General features: G+C 43.4%; 1 protein-coding gene across 5 annotated transcripts in view; it reads left to right on the top strand.

Annotated features, from left to right (window-relative positions):
- LOC138832475 (peroxisomal succinyl-coenzyme A thioesterase-like) overlaps window positions 1-20,015 on the top strand; it is a 48,854-nt gene extending 28,839 nt beyond the window's left edge. The window contains exons 1-4 of one of the 5 annotated variants that reach the window (XR_011373573.1): window positions 9,935-10,427; window positions 17,253-17,455; window positions 17,567-17,731; window positions 17,904-17,990. Coding sequence is in view for 3 of the 5 variants with exons in the window: in XM_070030556.1 (XP_069886657.1) it covers window positions 9,953-10,427; window positions 17,253-17,455; window positions 17,904-18,509 (1,284 nt within the window). In the remaining 2 variants the exon portion in view is untranslated. Of the gene's footprint in view, window positions 1-9,934; window positions 10,428-17,252; window positions 17,456-17,546; window positions 17,732-17,903 lie in introns of those variants that run through there. The other 4 variants (XM_070030556.1, XM_070030582.1, XR_011373570.1 and 1 more) reach the window with 4 other exon arrangements.
- Window positions 20,016-20,434: the final 419 nt, after the last annotated feature.

Here is a 20,434-nt window from a genome sequence, read left to right as displayed (position 1 = left end):
CACAGATCTTCGTTGTTTTGTTGTTGTTGTTGTTGTTGTTGTTGTTTTTAATTTTTTTTATATTTTATTTTATTTTATTTGAGAACATACTGTACAGAGGGGTTACAATTACATGGGCAGGATAATGCATACATTTCTTACCAAGCATTGCAGCCTCCTCCTTTGTTTACCCTTCACCTCCCTTCCCAGCCTCCCCCCTCCACCCCCCCCAGATCTTCGTTTTTTTGTGAAGATAATTTCTTCTGTTTTCTGTTGTTCTAGTTAGTATTTGATCACTGTGTTAAAGTGAGCCTTAAAAGAGTTGGTTTTGGGGGCTGGGAAGTGGCTCAGTGGTATAGCACTTGCCTTGCATGCATGAGGCCCTGGGTTCGATTTCTCAGCACCACATAAGCTAAAAGAAAAAAGCCAGAAGTGGCGCTGTGGCTCAAGTGGTAGAGTGCTAGCCTTGAGCTGAAGAGCTGAGGGACAGCGCCCAGGCCCAGAGTTCAGGCCCCATGACTGGACCCAAAAAAAAAAAAAAAAAAGAGTTGGTTTAAAAAAAATCTATTTTCATTTAAAACCTTTTAATTCCTTTATAACTTTTATAACCCTGGTAAAATGAGTGAATATGGTTCCACAATGATGTGTCATCCTATTTTAGACAGAATGTTTTAAACCTTTGACATATTTGGCAGGCTTTCTTGGGATCAAAGTTCTAAATTAAGACTTTTGGATGGTGAGGTTTTTTTCCACTAGGACCTTTGACCTCCTCCAAGTACGTAGTTCTCAGATGGTACTGATAATAAAAAGTTAATTAGGTCTAGTGGTTATATGATATCATGGAAAACACTGTGAAATAATAAACTGGTGCTTAATCTTCTTTATGATATATTTATATGGATATGTCATTAATGTGAATGTTCCACAGATTATAAAATTCATTGAAGTCTTAGGGTCACTGTGAGTTATGATCACCTTAATCATGGCATAGACAGTGAAAATAATTGAACTTCCTTGTTAGTTGCTGAAATAAAATCAAAATTTAAACTAAGACTTTTATCGTCTGGTTTTGATGCTTTTCTAAAAACATTGGCAACCAGGTTTATGGAGAAGACTCTAACAATACTCTTATGCATAGTTTTCTGATAGTTTTAAGGATAATAGACAAAATAAAAACTCACTAAACTCTAATGTACTAAGTGACAGGGTCATAAAATTGTTTAATGGAGATAAACAGGGCCATGTGCAGTGACCCCAGCTACTTGGGAGGCAAAGACTGGGAGGATCAAGATTCAAGGACAATCCAGGCAAAAATTTAGTGAGTTCTCATGATAGGAAATATACTCCTTATCTCACGCATGTAACTGTAACCCCTCTGTACAGTATCTTTATAATAAACATTTTTTTAAAAAAGTTAGTGACGTTTCATTTCAACAAATAGAGTGTGGTGGTACACACCTGAAAAGTCAAGCCTTGGGGGAGGCATTAGGCAGGAGAATCAAAATCTAAGGCCAGCTCTTAACTAAAGTAAGAAAGGGCTGAGGGCATGGCTCAAGTAGTAGAGTGCCTGTCTAGCAAAGCACAGGGCTCTGTTCTCAAGTGGTAGAATGCAGCACTATTAAAAAAATCAAACAGAACATAAATTATACAGACTGAATGAACTGATCATACTTAAGAGTTCATTATGTCTCTTATGAAAGAGTTTGTTGACTCTTAAAGGTTTTTGTTTTCTAGACCTAAGGAAACTTCCTAAGCTATCTATAGTTACAGGAATTTGACAAAATGTACTTTTGTAAACAACAGTGGTTCCTCCAAACTCCTATTCAGGAGTGTTTGTTTATTTTTGTTGGTCCTGGGGCTTGAACTCTAGGCCTGAGTGCTGTCCCTCAGCTCTTCAGCTCAAGGCTAGCACTCTACCACTTGAGCTACAGTGCCACTTCCGGTTTTCTGGTGGTTTTATTGGAGATAAGAGTTTCATGGACTTTCCTGCCCTGGCTGGCTTTGAACCACGATCCTTAGATCTCAGCCTCCTGAGTAGCTAGGATTACAGGCGTGAGCCACTGGTGCCTGGCCTTTTATTTATTTTTATAGATACAATATTACTGCTTTCATATGTTCAGTAGGAATGTGTTCTCTTTATAGCAGGAGACAATTAGAAGCATCAGCATATTTGGAAATGTGTACCACCATCTTCATCTTTTGGTCACTTCCCAGAAGAGAAGCAACAAGACACCTTTCATCAGTTTTATGACATCTGTTTTGTTATTGCCTTTTTCTTCCTACCTTTGACTTTGTCCTATTCTGCACTTCGTATTTCTACCTTGTGTTGAACTTGCTGCTTTTTGTTCATAGTGAAAAATTACATTCTACAGAAACTCCTAACCAATAATGCTGGCCCAGAGTTTTGAATTTAGCAATGGAATACAGATCAATTTAGCCTCAGAAGCTTACTTACATCTCCTCCTTATCTGCTCAAACATTGCTACATAAGTTTTGACACTAACTCCTTGTCACCAGTCACGTACCACTGAGAACAACCAGGACATTGCCCATCCTGGTGATGAGAAGTGATCAAACCCTAACTCCAGGATGGGCAGTGTTTCAGAGAAACTATCTTAATTAATTGTGAAAATGTAGAAGTTGTCCAATAGGAGTGGCTTATGTTGATTTTGACAAAACAAAATTTATAAACATATAAATCTAGGGATGATGAAGTGTTCTCACATATACTATTCAAATACTATCACAAAGACTCTGCCAGAAACAGAATCTCGCACACAGGCTGCTGCAACCTTATATAAAATACTACAATAAATAACAACTACGGGGGCTGGGAAGGTGGCTCAGTGGTAGAGTGCTTGCCTTGCATGTCTGAAGCCCTGGGTTGGATTCCTCAGCACCACATAAGCAAAAAGAAAAAAGCCGGAAGTGGCGCTGTGGCTCAAATGGTAGAGCACTAGCCTTGAGCTGAAGAACTGAGGGACAATGCCCAGGCCCAGAGTTCAAGCCCCACGACCAACAACAACAATAAACAAACTTCTCCTGTAGCTGAGTGTTAGTGGCTCACACCTGTAACTATAGCTACTCATGAGGCCAACATCTGAGGATTGTTATTCAAAGCTAGCCTGGACAGGAAAGTCTGTGAGATTCTCTCTCTCTCTCTCTCTCTCTCTCTCTCTCTCTCTCTCTCTCTCTCTCTCTCTCTCTCTCTCTCTCTCTGTCTCTCTCTCTGTCTCTCTCTCTGTCTCTCTCTCTCTCTCTCTTTCTCTCTCTCTCTCTTTTTGTTGGTTGTGGGGCTTGAACTCTGGGCCTGGGCATTGTCCCTCAGCTCTTCAGCTCAAGGCGAGTGCTCTACTGCCTGAGCCACAGCACCATTTCCGGTTTTCTAGTGATTTATTGGAGATAAGAGTCTCACAGACTTTTCTGCCCTGACTGGTTTTGAACTGCGATCCTCAGATCTCAGCCTCCTGAGTAGCTAGGATTACAGGCGTGAGCCACCGGCATCTGGCTCTGTAAGACTCTTCAATTAAGCACCAAAAAAGCTGGAAGTGAAGCTGTGGTAATAGACTAGCTTTGAGCTCAGGGACAGTGCCCAGCCCTGAGTTCAAGCCCAGAACTGGCACAAAAGAAAGAAGAAAGGAAGGAAAGAAGGAACGAAGGAAAGAAGGAAGAAAGGATATAGAAAGCAAGCAAGCAAGCAAGATAGGAAGCAAGCAAGATAGGAAGAAAGAAAGAAAGAAAGAAAGAAAGAAAGAAAGAAAGAAAGAAAGAAAGAAAGAAAGAAAGAAAGAAAGAAAGAAAGAAAGAAAGAGAAAGAAAGAAAGAAAGAAAGAAAGAAAGAAAGAAAGAAAGAAAGAAAGAAAGAAAGAAAGAAAGAAAGAGAAGAGAAGGAAGGGTAAGAAAACTTCTTGTCCTAACATGTCTATTCCTACTACAAATCTAGTACAAGAAAAAAACATTAATCTTTGGAGAATCTCAAATTGTTATTTAGTATTGCCTAAATAGTTACCTTTGTGATTTCTTTACTAGAGTACATCAGTATTCCCCTTCACTACTGCAAAGGTAAGGGAGGAGGTCTTATCAGAGATCATTCCTAGGTGGCATATTACAATTATGGAAAGGTGGGCCATAGCAAGGGATGGGGCTGCAGTGAAGAAAGGAGGCTGCAGACAAATCCCTGTGGTTTCCCTTTCCTAGGAATGTAGGCTTGCAAGTCACTGAATTTCTTTGGAATGCTTTGCAACATTTCCACTATGAAGGGAAACCTTAGAGTGCTGAGAAAGTACTGGAAATGTTGAGGTACATTGTTTTTGATGAAAGGATTCTGGGATAAAGGTAAGACAGATTGATCAGTGTGAATTTGGAGAGAGTTGTTTTTTGGGTTTTTTTTTGGTTTTTTTTGGGGGGGAGTCCAGTCATGGGGCCTGAACTCTGGGCCTGGGCACTGTCCCTCAGCTCTTCAGCTCAAGGCTAGTGCTCTACCACTTAAGCCACAGCGCCACTTCTGGCTTTTTTTTTTCTGCTTATGTGGTGCTGAGGAATCGAACCCAGGGCCTCATGCATGCAAGGCAAGCGCTCTACCACTGAGCCACCTTCCCAGCCCTGGAGAGAGTTTTATAGGTAGCAATCTCCTTCAATCTGACATTACAAGGTCCAGATGCTCTATTTCTGTATTTTATTGGCATAGCTATTTTCATGATCCTATTTATGAGATGTCTGGAGAACAATAGCACAAGTGATTTCATTAAAACACACACACACACACACACACACAAATTTACCTAGAATCCCAAATATTTAAATTCTCCCCTTACAAAACTTAAGAGCAAAACTTTTACAGGGAATGAATACTGTGGGGAGTGAATAGTCAGATAATCAGCAAATACTTGTGTGTGTGTGTGTGTGTGAGAGAGAGAGAGAGAGAGAGAGAGAGAGAGAGAGAGAGAGAGAGAGAGAGAGAGAGAGAGAGAGAGAGAGATGCTTTGTGGGCTTGAACTGAGGGCCTGAGCACGATCTCTAAGCTTTTTTTGTTGTTGTTGATGGTTGGTGCTCTACCACCTGAGCCACAGCTCTACTTCTGGCTTCCCATTTTTGGCAGTTAACTGCCTGGGCTAGCTTTGAACTGTGACCCTCAGATCTCAGCCTCCTGAGTAGCTAGGACTGCACCACCAGAGGCGGTGCAAATACTGTATTTTTGTAATCCAATGTTACTTTCTGTTTATACAATATCTACATGACGAAGCCTGTAATCACACTTATTGATTATCCAATGAACTTTCAAAAGCAATCCACATTCCTGAAAGATTTCATCTCATATTTCTCTAAGCTGTAACTAGGGGAAAGGTCTTGGCAAGTAATCAAGTAGGTGAATTACAGAACAAGGTTCTGGGAAGTGATCCGAGACTCACCAGGATATTGCTGAGTCTCTTGTGCCGAGTAAGTGCTGTTTTGAAAATTGTACTTTCCACATAATTGTCCTGAATGTAGGGAACCTTCTAGTATGGTTGGATCTTAACTGTCCTCCAAAGGCTTTGTGCTTAAAGCTCGGTTTCCAGGCAGTGGGGTCTAACGGAAGGAAGTGAGGCTCAGGGTAACCTTGAAAGAAGTGGACCTCTTCTCTTCTTTTATACTTCTAACTGCCTTGAGGTGAGCATCTCACCTCAGCCATAGGCTCCCTGCCATGATGATGGATAATGTCTTGTCACAAACCCAAAGCAATGGGGGAAACAACTGCGGATTCAAATCTCTAAAACTGGAATCAAAAGAAATCTTTTCTCCTTATAAGCTGATAGTCTTATGTATTTTTGTCACAGCGATAGAAAGCTCACTAATCTATTCTCTTAAATCCTAAAGATGTGGCCCCTCACAGGGAGAGACAAGTAGCCACAGTGACTCATCACAGTGTCAGTTCCCTGGAGAAACTGTCTCAGTCCAGAATTTCTAGGAATTTTCAGAGACAAGATCATAGATAATATAATATCTAGGAAGTCCATCCAAAAAAAATACTGAGCACTTGAGTGATATAGAGAAGTTAGGATCTGAAGGTTACATTTACCCTACTAGTGGGACAAAGATGATCCAAATCCTCTCTGATAGTCTTATCATTCCAACATGTGGATATTTCTGCCTGTTTTCTGATCTTTTTGGCTTTTTTTGGCGGGGGCAGAGGGGCGTCAGTTGTGGGGCTTGAACTCTGAGCCTGAGCACTGTCCCTGAGCTCTTCAGTTCAAGGCAAGCGCTCTTCCACTTGAGCCACAGTGCCACTTTTGGGTTTCTGGTGGCAAACTGGAGATAAGAGTCTCACAGATGTTCCTGCCCAGGCTGGCATTGAACTGCGATCCTCAGATCTCAGCCTCCTGAGTAGCTAGGATTACAGGTGTGAGCCACTGGCACCCAGTATAAACTTTTTATTTTGAAATTGTTTTACACCTACATAAATCTTGCAAAACAAAATATGCTTTATCAAGCTTTCTCTAATATTCACATGGCACATATTCACATTGAAATCAGGAAATCAGGCTTGGTATAACACTCTTAAAGATGACAGTATCACTCAAATTATGCTATGCTATCTTCAGGAAAACATTTGAATGTGTAGCATACTGCCTACAAAAACATGGAATCAAGTGGCTTTTTCTTGTCTCACCTACGCTACACATATGTCTTATAACTATGTCCAAAGTGATGACTACAATCATGACACGGAGCACATAGAGGTATGTTGCACCCCCCTCCACTTTCTTTTACTTTGGGCCTATGAGAAAAGGAGATCCATTTCAGATGTTCATCCAAGAACCACAGAAAACTAAATGAACTTGAGTTAAAAGCAGTTTACATTGTGGGTATATAGAAAAATCTCCCGGAGTCACCATTGACCATGTCACAGGATAAAATGAAAAATTAATTTTAAACATCTTAATTCCAGAAGGAGGCAACCATTTATTCCTCAGAGTAAGGGTTTCTATCAGTCGATTGGACGGTGTGACTCTTCTAATTGATGGTGTGGGAAGTGAGGATTCTGGTGCCATTGTTCCCCTGGCTTAGCCTTTCCACACTGAGTGCAGAGCTGAAAGCCAGGGCCTATAAATTATGGACAAGTTCGGGGATCCTCTCAGAGAGGCCTTGGTGAGTGTTCATATATATGTAGAACCAAAATCCACAAAGGATTTTGCCTATTGATGAAGTCCTAACCCCTAGTTAAGGGCACAGAAACTTATGGTTTGGTTTCATTCCGGGCACAGTGTTTCTTCTATCTGGGTATTAAACTCAGCCATCATCAAGACACTGAACAAACACTGGAATTGTGTGGAGTCACCCTCCTCTCATAAGCACCAAGAATTTTCTTTTCTGTTTTCTTTCTTTTTCCTTCCTTCCTTCCTTCCTTCCTTCCTTCCTTCCTTCCTTCCTTCCTTCCTTCCTTCCTGCCAGTCCTGGGGCATTGTCCCTGAGTTTCTTTCAAGGCTAGCACTCTACCACTTGAGCCACAGCGCCACTGCTGGCTATTTCTGTGTATGTGGTACTGAGGAATCGAACCCAGGGCTTTATGCAGGCTAGGCAAGCACTCTACCACTGAGCCACATTCCCAGCCCAAGTACCAAGAATTTTCTATGTCAGGTGATGCTTTGCAGACTGTGGGCAGCCCTGTCACCTGGCTGGTGCTGCACCTGCTTCTTCCACGCAGTGTCTAGGCACAGATCTCTCGCAGTGAAGGTGTGCTGAATGGCTGGGCCCAGGCCACATTCTCAGCTGCTTTTCCTTCATGTGTCACTGAGCCATTTCTGTGGGTCTCACAGCAACATGGGCTTGGGGGATGGGGAGGAAGAGCTGCCTGTACAATTGTTGAACTCTACCTGTACTTCTCAATTTTTGTGTTGGGGGCTGCAGTAACACAGGTGAGTTCTTTACAAGCTGAGTTTCCTAGACTGGGCCATAGTCTGTTACACTTTAAATAACAAATGTCAAGTTCCAGCAGTACTTTATTCATTAGGTCAAATGAGGGAAAGTTCACTGAATTCTCAGACCTAGGGCCTAATCCAAGAACTTTTGTTGTTTTGCTTTATTTTTTTGTGGTGCTGAGGATCTATCCCAGGACTTTGTACATGTTAAGTAAGCAGCGCCTGCCACTGAGCTACACCTTTACTCCCCTACTCTGATAACTTTTTTTGTTTGTTTGTCATGGGGCTTAAACTCTGTCTCTGAGCTTTTTCACTTAAAGCTAGCACTCTACCACTTGAGGCACAGCACCACTCCCAGTTTTCTGGTGGTTAATTGGCAATAAGAGTCTTATGGAGGGCTGGGAAGGTGGCTCAGTGGTAAAGCACTTGCCTTGCATGCATGAGCCCCTGGGTTCAATTCCTCAGCACCACATTAAGCAGGAAAAAAAAGCCAGAAGTGGCGTTGTGGCTCAAGTGGTAGAGTGCTAGCCTTGAGCTAAAGAGCTGAGGGACAGTACCCAGGCCCAGAGTTCAGGCCCCACGACTGGACCAAAAAAAAAAAGTCTTATGGACTTTCCTGCCCAAGCTGGCTTTGAACTGTGATCCTCAGATCTCAGCCTCTTGAGTAGCTAGGATTATAAGATTGAGCCACTGGCATGCAGCTTTCTGATAACTTTTTAAAAAGAAAAAGTATTGAGTTTCCATTTGCCACAAAACTTCCACGTGCCTTTCTTCCTTTTCCACTGTGCTCTATGTACAGGGATCTGTACATAGCGAGAGGTAATGTCAACATATTGTGAAACAAAAGGAGAATGAAATCAAGGTATTGCTTCTTCCTCAATTACACATCATCATCGTAGGCTGCCAGTCCCTCTATCATCATCATAGGGCCTATGTCTTTCCTGACAGCCCTCAGTCCTAACTCTTGGGGACCTCAGTGCTGCCTTATGTGTTTCTTTTTGTTTTATTTTTGCCAGTCCTGGGGCTTGAACTCAGGGCTGGGCACTGTCCCTGATCTCCTTTTGCTCAAGGCTAGCAGTCTACCACTTGAGTCACAGAGCCACTTCTGGCTTTTTCTGTTTATGTGGTAATGAGGAATTGAACGCAGGGCTTTATGCATGCTAGACAAGCACTCTACCACTGAGCCACCTTCCCAGCCCCTGTGGTTGTTTTATTTAAAAAAACAAACAAACAAACAAGAAAGCTGTTTTTGTACATAGTCCGTTTGTGAAACACTTCTTAAAGGATGAAAGTTTCAGGCAACTTGTTTTTCTTGACTGACCTGTGACTGATCCAACCCAAAAATGCACTCAGTGACCAGATCTGCCGGCTGGAAAACAATCCCCTTTCCCAGCGTACTAATGCCACAGGAGTGTTAGCGAAATGTTTTTAGGTATTAGTTCCGTGCAAACCTTTTGAGAAATGGAAATTAGATTCAGAGAACACATAGCTGGTTAAACAATGAATTTAGCAAGGAGCAGAATCAAGACCACAGTCCCAATGGTCTGATTCTTTAAAAAACAAAACTGCTCTGAAAGGAACTCCAGATCCCTTGAGGTCTGAGATAAGACGAGAGGGAAAGGCTAAAAGATGAGGGGATCTAGGCCATGTTTCTTGGGGATCACCAGAATTACAGTCGGCTACGAGGCCAAAGGTAAGCAAAATCATCATTTTTGGGGGAATCCTTTCCAATCTTTCAATGTTAGTGTTTTTGCGGCGCTGGTGACCTACAGAGGTTTCTCGCGCTTGGTAAATGCCCGGAAAACGCTCTGGCACTGATCTACATCCCATGCCGACCTCCGGGGTCTCTATGTCTCTATTCCTACACTGTAAGGCAGGATTGGTGTTCCTGGAAGATTTTTCCTGCACGCAAGGCGCTGCTGCATCCCACAAACGCTAGGTGGCAGCACGGAGCGGCTCCCAGCCAATGGGAACAGTGCGACGGTTCCGGTCCCGCCTTCCGGCCCGGAGGCGCCTACTTAACTCTGTCAAGCCTGGATTTTTCCGCGTCAATCCCCCAACTCACCTCCCTGGACGAGATGGCGGTGAGGGTGGTGGTGGAGCCCGCGGGCCGCGTGTGCTGGGACGAGCCGGTGCGCATCGCCGTGCACGGCCTGGCCCCCGAGCAGCCCGTGGCGCTGCGCGCGTCCCTGCGCGACGAGAAGGGCGCGCTCTTCCGGGCCCACGCGCGCTACCGCGCCGACGCCCGCGGCCAGCTGGACCTGCAGCGCGCGCCCGCGCTGGGCGGCAGCTTCGCGGGGCTCGAGCCCATGGGGCTCGTCTGGGCCCTGCAGCCCGACAGGCCCTTCTGGCGCTTGCTCAAGCGGGACGTGCAGACGCCCTTGCTGCTGGAGCTGGAGGTGCTGGACGGCCGCGAGCCCGCCGGTTTCGGCGAGCCCGAGGGCGGGCGCGTGCTGGCGCGGGCGGTGCACGAGCGGCACTTCATGGCGGCCGGGGTGCGGCGGGTGCCGGTGCGCGAGGGCCGGGTGCGGGCCACCCTCTTCCTGCCGCCAGGTGAGTGTCTGCTGGCCTCGCTGCTCTGTCTGGGAGGGGATGGGTCGCAGGTGCAGTGCATCCCACCAGCCTCACGTTCCCCACTCGCAGACTCTCAGTGGTCACTGGAAAAGCATGGCCGACTTTATGAGTCTTTGCTTGGTTAGTTGGTCATCCTAGAGTCACACTGTAGGAGCAAAACTGGGAGTTGCCTAGGGAAGAAGATCATTGGATCTTCCCCAAACCCAGCTGAAATACAACCTAAAATGTGAAGGGACTCGCAGGTCATTTGTGTGTACATGCAGGTTTAGCCCAGTTTCTCTTATGGTTCCTGCAAAGTGTGGCAGTGTCTGCGAGGAATTTGTGAGAATGTTGCATTCAGACCCACCCGGAGTGAAGGAATCCCAAAGGATGGGAGTGGAGGCGAAATCAGATTTAACCAGTTCGCAAGGACCATCTGAGACAAGCTGAACTTGAGGCTTGGGTAGTACAGTTGCTCAAAGTTCTCAGGTTGTAGGCCATGGTTCCTGTTCCTTTGAATTGTTGAGGCACTGACAGAAAGGAGAAGTTTAGTTAAGGAAAAGGATGTTCATTCGTTCTTCATTTATTGTGTGGGTACTAGAGCTTGACCTCAGGGCTTGGGCACTGTTAGCTTTTTTACTCAAGGCTGTTGCTGTACCACTTGAGCCATACGTGTGTGTGTGTGTGTGTGTTTAATTGGAGATGTCTCTCAGGTTTGTCTGTCCAGGTTGGTTTCAAGCTGCAGTCTTAGATCTCAGCCTCCTAACTAGCTAGGACTATAGGAGAGAGCCACTGGCCCAGACTGGATATTTATTTCTTATACAGTAATAAACACTGGCCCTGCACCAGTGGCTCATACCTGTGTTCCTAGCTATTCAGGAGGCTGAGATCTGAGGAGATTCTTATCTCTAATAAACCACCAAAAAGTTGGAAAGGGAGCTGTAGTTCAAGTGGTAGAGTGCTAGCCTTGAGCAGAACAGCTAAGGACAGTGCCTAGGCCCTGAGATCAAGCCCCAGTACTAGCAGATAATAATAATAATAATAAAATTTCCCATTGTCACTTTCAGTGGTCTTACTGCTGCCCTAGGATATCAAAGAAATGTGAAATTGAGAATGTGTTTCTTTGGTAAGCCATAAAATATCGCTACATATTTAAGTAGTAACAAACAAAAACTACACAGTTCAAAGTAAAAGGACTGTTCCATATGAAAGGGCAACTATTTCCTTCTATGTTTTACTGGGACATGATCCAATATCCCATTTGAAACTTGAGGACTCCTGGGCACTCTGAAACTACTGTTCATTTCTGGGTTTATCACCATTGTCTCATTTTAATAATTCTTTTCTACCCATTCCCAAATGGCAACTTGCAATCCTCATTACTCTCATTACTGGAGATTCCTCTTCTCTATCTGGAGATCATTTTATATTGTCATCTGTCCTTATTGCACACAGAGCTCCTACAAGTCATTGACTTGAGTTTTGCTTTTGAAAACTGCCAGAATGAAGGCTGACACTAAAGAGTTCTCACCTGTATTCTTAGCTACTTGAGAAGTTGAAAATTGGGACTATTGCAGCTCAAGGTCAGTGAAGGCAGAAAAGTTCGTGACACACCCTACCCCATTCTCAATAACTAAGCAGGTGCAATGCATCTGTCATCCCAGTATTAGGCTGGGGAATGGGGGAAAAAATGTCCCAGGCACATACCTGGGCAGGAAGTGAGACCTTAATCTCAAACTAACCAGTGCGAAATAGGTCTACATATATGGATCAGCAGTTGAACTTTTTTCTTTCTTTCTTTCTTTTTTCTTTTGTGGTTGTGGGGCTTGAACTCAGAGCCAGGGCAATATTTTGCTCAAGGCTAGCACTCTACCACTTTGAGCCACAGTGCCACTTCTTGTTTTCTGGTGGTTAGAGATAAAGAGTTCCATGGACTTCCCTGCCCCTGCTGGCTTTGAACCATGATCCTCAGATCTCAACCTCCTGAGTAGCTAGGATTATAGGAGTGAACAACCTGGCTAACTATGATCTTTTCTAAACAAAGAAGTATTGTATACCTTTGGTATACTGTTTAAGACACTTCTAAAAACAAAATCAAAGTCCAAGCGACAAATATTTGCTTCATAAAGAATTGTGATGATATTAAGCTTCAGTGACTAAATGTGTTGATTTATGAATGGACATAGGTCAGTAGATAAAAGTAGACACTCATAAACTGAAATAGACATATCAAAGTGTAAGTATGATATATAAGTAGTAGTGTAAATTTATGTCTACATGTAATATCAGTAACTTAGGGATGTGCTGCTAGATAAAATTACCTAGAACTTAAAGGATGTTTATAGAAGCATTGTAAGAAAAGAAAAATCCATAGCATTTAATGATCATAAAAAATCTAAACATTGGGGCTGGGAAGGTGGCTCAGTGGTAGAGCACTTGCCTTGCATGCCTGAGGCCCTGGGTTTGATTCCTTAGCACCACATAAGCAAAAAGAAAAAAAGCCAGAAGTGGGGCTGTGGCTCAAGTGATAGAGCACTAGCCTTGAGCTGAAGAGCTGAGGGACAGCGCCCAGGCCCAGAGTTCAGACCCCACGACCGAACCCCCCCCCCAAAAAAAATCCAAACATAAATTGTCCTGTATTTTTCAATATGATACCATTGGTAAGAACAGATCAACCCTCCCCACCCCCCAATTTTGGAAAGAAACAATGACAACTCGAGTTCTAGTTGAAGTTTCACTCCAGTGATCAAGATGTGGGAATTTGTGACAGGTGCACATCAAATATGGGCTCTGCTTGACTATTTGGATGGCTCTCTTGGAGATTATAGGGTATGCACTCACACATTGCTGAGAATTAAGAATGCTTTGCTAGTCGCATGTAGAAAGCTAAAAGTGGATCCCTGCTTGTCATCATGCACCAACATCAATTCAAAGTGGATCCAAGACCGCAATGTCAGACCCAAAACTGAACCTACTGCAAGAGAGAATAGGAGAGACAGAACTTATAGATACAGGCAGAAACTTCCTGAATAGAGTCCCAAGAGCACAATCAGATAGGAGACCATCTGACAAGTGGAACTGTGTTAAAAAGTTTCTGCACAGCTAAGGACATAGTTACTAAACTAGAAAGACAGCCAGCCAATTGGGAAAAAATCTTTTCCAGCAATACATCAGACAAAGGCCTAATATCCAATATGTACAAGGAGCTCAGAAAACTAACCCCCTCCCAAACTTAATACACCAGTTACTAAATGGGCAAGGGAGCTAAGAAGAGACTTCTCAGAAGAAGAGGTAAGAATGGCAAAGAAACACGTGATGAAATGCTCATCATCCCTTGCCATAAAGGAAATGAAAATTAAACATGAGATACCATCTTCTGCTACTTAGATTGGCCAACATTTTGAATTCTGACAACAAATGCTGGTGGGGATGTGGGGAAAAGGAACTCTACTGCACTGCTGGTGGGAATGTAAACTACTATAGCTACTCGTGGAAACAATCTGGAAGTTCCTCAAAAAACTACTAAGCATAAGGCTGGGTGCCAGTGACTCATGCCAGCTATACCACTCCTGGGCATCTACCCTGAGCATCATGAACCAGGATATGATAAGCACATCTGTACATCCATGTCCATTGCTGCACTATTCACAATAGCCAAGATACAGGAACAGCCCAGATGCCCCACATTAGATTAGTGGATCCAAAAAATATGGTACCTATGTACAATGGAATTTTACACAGCCATTAGAAAGAATAAAATAATGTCATTTGCAGGGAAATGGATGGAACTAGTACAAATCATGTTAAGTGAGGTAAGCCAAGATCAGAGAGAGAAAAAATGGTGCATGTTCTCCCTGATATGCAGAAGTTAGATCTAAAATGCAATGGGACATGACAAATTACACAAAAATCTAGATACAGTGAGATTAAAAGAAGTTAGTCTTAGGAGAAAATCACAAAGGTGTAATACCCAAGTGGCTCTTAACACATATATAAAATAATACATACTGGCTGGGCACCAGTGGCTCATACCTGTAATCCTAGCTCCTCAGGAGGCTGAGATCTGAGGATTGAGGTTCAAAGCCAGCCTGGGCAGGAAAGTCTGCGAGACACTTATCTCCAGTAAACCACCAGAAAACTGGAAGTGTTGCTGTGGCTCAAGTGGTAGAGTGATTGCTTTGAGCTGAAGTGTTTAGTGACAGCACCCAGGCCTCGAGTTCAAGCCCCATGACCAACCAAAAAAATAATAATACATACTGAAATGAACTCCAAAACTATGGAGCTTTTTTTTTTTTGGGGGGGGGGGAGAGGTTTTGGTAGATCGTGAGGCTTGAACTCTGGGCTTGGGCACTGTCCCTGAGCTCTTCAGCTGAGGGCAAGCACTCTACCACTTGAGCCATAGCGCCCTTCCAGTTTTCTTGTGGTTAGTTGGAAATAAGAGTCTCACAGAGGGGCTGGGAAGGTGGCTCAGCGGTAGAGTGCATGCCTTGCAAGCATGAGGCCCTGGGTTCGATTCCTCAGCACCACATAAACAGAAAAAGCCAGTAGTGGCACTGTGGCTCCAGTGGTAGAGCGCTAGCCTTGAGCTGAAGAGCTGAGGGACAGCGCCCAGGCCCAGAGTTCAGGTCCCATGACCGGCAAAAAAAAAAAAAAAAGAGTCTCACAGAATTCCTACCAGGGCTGGCTTTGAACCGCTATCCTCAAATCTCAGCCTCCTGAGTAGCTAGGATTATAGGCGTGAGCCACTGGTGCCGGCTGGAGTTACATTTCTTAAATTGTTTTTTTTTCTTACAACTGTATTCTTTACCTTATATATGGTATGTTCATGTGCACATCTGTGGGAAGGTTGGGGGGAAGACACAAAACCAGGAAAAAGGATGAAAAAGTGCAGCAGTGGAGCGCGCTGGACATTGATGAAAGTGAACTATGCAATTCGTGGGTGGAGATGGGAGGGATGGGGTGGGAAAGAATGAGGGATCAAGTGATCTTATGCAAAAGGAAATGTACTTCTTCCCTGCTGTATGTAAAGGTAACCCATTGTCTATAAAACAACAATAAAGTAAATTAGTAACAAGTATTTCATCTGTTCACATTTTTCGCCGGGGTCGCTCTACATTAATTCCCTTTGTTAAAGTGGTGGCATCTGTTTGGTTTGTCACAAGGTCCTAGCATAGGCTGTTTCTCATCACAGAATCACACACTTGTGTTTATATTGCCTTGGGAGTGGCATTGTTCTCAACTGGGACACACTCAAAGTGCAATTACCGTTGATTGATCCCTGTGGCTCTGTTATCCTCTAGTGTGTTACCTGCTTTAAAATTTTAGTTTGTCAGGCTGGGAAGGTGGCTCAGTGGTAGAGCGCTTACCTTGCATGCATGGGACCCTGGGTTTGATTCCTCAGCACCACATAAGCAGAAAAAGCCAGAAGTGGTGCTGTGGCTCAGGTGGTAGAGTGCTAGCCTTGAGCTGAAAGCTGAGGGACAGCGCCCAGACCCAGAGTTCAGGCCCCACGACCAAAAGAAAAAAAATTTTTAGTTTAGTTTGTCAACTTGAGAAAGAGAATACAATTTACAACCTGTGGAAATTTTAACACAATATCTGAAATATGCTAATTGGTGAATGGATCCTTCATTAAACTATTTTGAGGAACAAGTAAGCTTATACAAGTAATAGTTTGTGAGTAATAAAGTGGCATGTAAAACTAATTACTAAATGTGTAGGTGATTGAAATATTTAACTAGTCATCAAAGATAAAAGTTATGATTATTTCTAATTGGTTGATCATTTGAAACTATAGAGGTGAGACAGAACCTTTAAAATTTCAACCTATAAACCTTTAAGAAAGGAGAAATCATTTCTTCTCCCATCCATTTTCTTTTCATTCTTAAAGGACTTCTTGCCCTACTTGTAATTTCTTGACAACTGTTTTATAAACAAGATCAGGGCATCAAAATAACTAAAAGCATGTATTTTGTTCTCATTAATGACACTCAGATTTTAGTATCAACATACATTGAAAACAAGTTAAAGAACTGTGTTTTTCAAACAATATTATTATACAAAATTTAAAAAGCCAGAATCACAAGTTTGAAAAAAAAATATATCTTTGCCAGATGTTTTTTTGACATCGCGGTACTTGGAAACTCGATCCATGTTTTGAGTTGTAAGCAGGAATGGACTCTGGAACACTGAAATAGGAAATCATATTGCAAGGGCATTGGCTTAGACACAACCAGTACCCATGGTCGCACCCCTCCCCCTCCCATCAAGAATGCTGCCAATTCAGAATTGCTGTCTATTTAGTGCCAACAATGTTGACCTGGGAGGATTCTAAACAGTCTTTATCTGTATCACTCATGGGAGTGAGTCTAGGTCATTAGTGGAGAATGGAATTTTTTTTTTCTAGTTCTGCGGCTTGAACTCAGGGCCTGGACTCTGTCTCTGAGCCTCTCAGTGCTCAAAGCTAGCGTTCAACCTCTTGAGCCATAGCGCCACTTCTGGCTTTTTCTGAGTAGTTTATTGGAGATAAGAGTTTCAACAGACTTCTGCCCAAGCTGGTTTTCATGTGATCCTCAGATCTCAGCCTCCTGAGTAGTTAGGATTACAGACGTAAGTCACTGGTGCCTGGCTCTACTTCAGTTTTTAAATGACAGGAAAGACCCACTAATATAACATCCCAAAAAGGTGTTCTTTAAAATAGGAAAGGAGGTTTAGATGCTCAACACTCACAAAACTGCCCCATAAGTGAATGAGTCAGATTCCAAAATCCATTTGTGGACTAAATTTATGTGTTTGGGTGGTGGTGGGGGGGGGTGTTCTCGTAAGGTCCTGGACCCTTCCCTGGGATCATAGACCTGTTTGGAGTTGGAGGAGGCCTTCTGGAGTATCGAGCAAGTCTGCTGGCTGGGAAGGGTTTTGCTGTGATGGCGCTGGCTTATTACAACTATGACGACCTCCCCAAGGACATGAAGATTCTCCACCTGGAGTACTTTGAAGAAGCTGTGAGCTACCTGCTCAGGCACCCTCAGGTAGCTGCTCTTTTAGTCTTTGGATTAGAAAGCACGGTTCTAAACCTGCTTTAGATCCTGGGGTTGTGCACACAGATGGGAAGTTTCTCAGATTCACCTTCCTTTTCACAGATAATCATGACCTTCTGTGAGTGCTGGGTTCCTGGGGGAGCAGGTACCAGAGATTAAAGAGCAAAACACTTTTGACTTGTCTGAGTGTACCTTTTTGACATCTCCATGTGCAGCGCCTTCCCTGGGGCTCCTCACTGTGCTTCACAGGGTCTCTGTAGCCCAGAGGTGAGCCTTAGCCTATAACTGGGGACAGTGAGCTTTATATGGGCTTAACAAGATTTCTAAAGCAGGGATAATCATAGAGTCAGATTCAGGCTCAGATCTACCTGAGGTCCCAGATTTGGCACTTACACCATACTCCCTTCCATGTGAACTCATTTCCCTTCTTTTCTCTCAGGTAAAGGGCTCAGGAGTTGGAGTGCTTGGAATTTCCAAAGGGGGAGAACTTGGTATTGCCATGGCCTCTTTCCTGAAAGGCATCACCGCTGCTGTTATAATCAATGGCTCTCTATCCAGTGTTGGGGGAACCATATGCTACAAGGATGAGACTGTGCCCCCGGTGGGCATGGACCACAGTCGAGTCACAACAACCAAAGATGGCATCATGGATATTGTGGATGGCATAAACAACCCTTTGGAAGGACCTGATCAGAAGAGCATCTTTCCTGTGGAAAGGTCTGACACTGCCTTCCTGTTCCTTGTAGGTCAGGATGACCACAACTGGAAGAGCGAGTTTTATGCTAATATGACCTCTGAGCGCCTACAGGCCCATGGAAAAAAAAAGCCTCAGATCATTCTTTACCCCGAGGCAGGGCACTATATTGAGCCCCCTTACTTCCCCTTGTGCAGGGCTGGCATGCACTTCTTGGTTGGGGCTAATATCTTGTTTGGAGGAGAACCCCGGCCTCATGCCATGGCCCAGCTGGATGCGTGGAAGCAACTCCAGACTTTCTTCCACAAACACTTGGGTGGCACAGAGGGCACAATCCCAGCAAAACTGTAATTTCTATTTGACTGAGTCACATCTGATGCTGGTCTGCCCTAGGAATTGCCACCACTTTTAACATACTTTTCTTTGTAATAAATTCTTAGTTTCTTTCCCAAAAGGTTTTTTGCTTTTTTGTTTTTGTTTTTTGCCAGTGGTGGGCTTGAACTCTGGGCCTGGGCGCTGTCTGGCAGCTCTTCAGCTCAAGGTGAGTGCTCTACCATTTGAGCCACAGTGCCATTTCCATTTTTCTGGTGGTCAATTGGAGATGAGAGTCTGTCTCACGGACTTTCCTGACTGGACTGCCTGGGCTGGCTTTGAACCATGATCCCCAGATCTCAGCCTCCTGAATAGCTAGAATTATAGGTGTGAGTTACCGGCACCTGGCTTCCCAAAAGTTTTAAACATAAACTTCAGACTTTCTCAGTTTGGGAGCTGGGAGATTCTGTTTTGTTTTGTTTGCTTATGTGGTGCTGAGGAATCGAACCCAGGGTCTCAGGCATGCAAGGCAAGCGCTCTACCACTGAGCCACCTTCCCAGTCCCTAGCTGGGGGATTCTGTAGAGAACTTAAGAGGTGGGTAAAGTCTGCCCCTTACTGTGGCACAACATGAAACTGGCAAGGGTTTAGCTCTGAAAAGCAACGTAAATAACACGGATTAGGAGAGCCAGCTTTAGAATTAAAGTGCAATGATTATTTACGGAATGCCTTATGACTAGTTACTGTGCTTTTCTTATTAATTGTAAGAGAAGTATATACAATACATTTATGTCTGTCAGTTCTACATTGCAGATCCAAGTAACTGCAGATTAAACTTTATATATACATATATATGGGTATATATACATATATACACACATATATATGTGTGTGTGTATATATATATATATATATATATATATATATATATACATATGTGTATTTTATATCTGGCCAGGCACTGGTGACTTAGGCCTATACTCCTAGCTACTTAGGAGACTGACATGTGAGAACTGAAGTTTGAAGCTAACCACTCTATGAGCTGTGAGAGTACTAACTTTGAGCAAAAAAAGACAAGCAAGAGTAGGAGGCAAGAGTTCAAGTCCCAGTATCAGCACGCAAACAAAAAATACAGTTTCTGTACTAACCTTATGCAGACTCATTTGATATCACCATTTCCTAAATAATACAATGTAACAACTATTTGTACAGTAATTACACTGTTCTAGATATTCTAAATAATGCAGAGTGATTTTAAAGGATACAGGAAGTTATATGGAAATTATGTGTCATTGAACCTCTACAGGTTTTAATATCCAAGGGGTCTGAGTAATCCCCTATGAATACTGTGTGACAACTATAAGATCAAAAATTTCATAATACCAGATTTGAGTTTTTTTCTATTACTATAGAAGTAACATCTTACTGCAAACTGATCATTAGATATAAAAATAAGAAAGAATTCAAAATTTTTTTGTAGTTCTTTATTTTCCTTGGATGAAAAAGGATTTTTCTAGTAAATAAAATATTTAAGTTCCTGTTTATACATATAGACTCTTATGGTTTGGTTTTGTTTTTCTTGATCGATTGTGGGGCTTGAACTCAGTGTCTGGGTGCTGTCCCTGAGCTCTTTTGCTCAAGGTTAGCACTTTACCACTTTGAGCCACAGTTCCACTTCTAGTTTTGAGTGGTTAATTGGAGATAAGAATCTCACTGTTCTCTGAGGCTAAAGACCTTTTTAAGCCGGGCGCTGGTGGCTCATGCCTGTAATCCTAGCTACTCAGGAGGCTGAGATCTGAGGATCGCGGTTCAAAGCCAGCCCAGGCAGGAGAGACCGTGAGACTCCTATCTCCAATAAACCACCAGAAAACCAGAAGTGGCACTGTAGCTCAAGTGGTAGAGCACTTGCCTTGAGCTGAAGAGCTGAGGGACAGCACCCAGGCCCAGAGTTCAAGCCCCACGACT

Source organism: Dipodomys merriami, unplaced genomic scaffold, assembly GCF_024711535.1.
Source record: "Dipodomys merriami isolate MVZ:Mamm:240054 unplaced genomic scaffold, mDipMer1.0.p SCAF_1, whole genome shotgun sequence".
Lineage (NCBI taxonomy): Eukaryota > Metazoa > Chordata > Mammalia > Rodentia > Heteromyidae > Dipodomys > Dipodomys merriami.
This window is presented reverse-complemented; position numbering and strand designations above follow the sequence as displayed.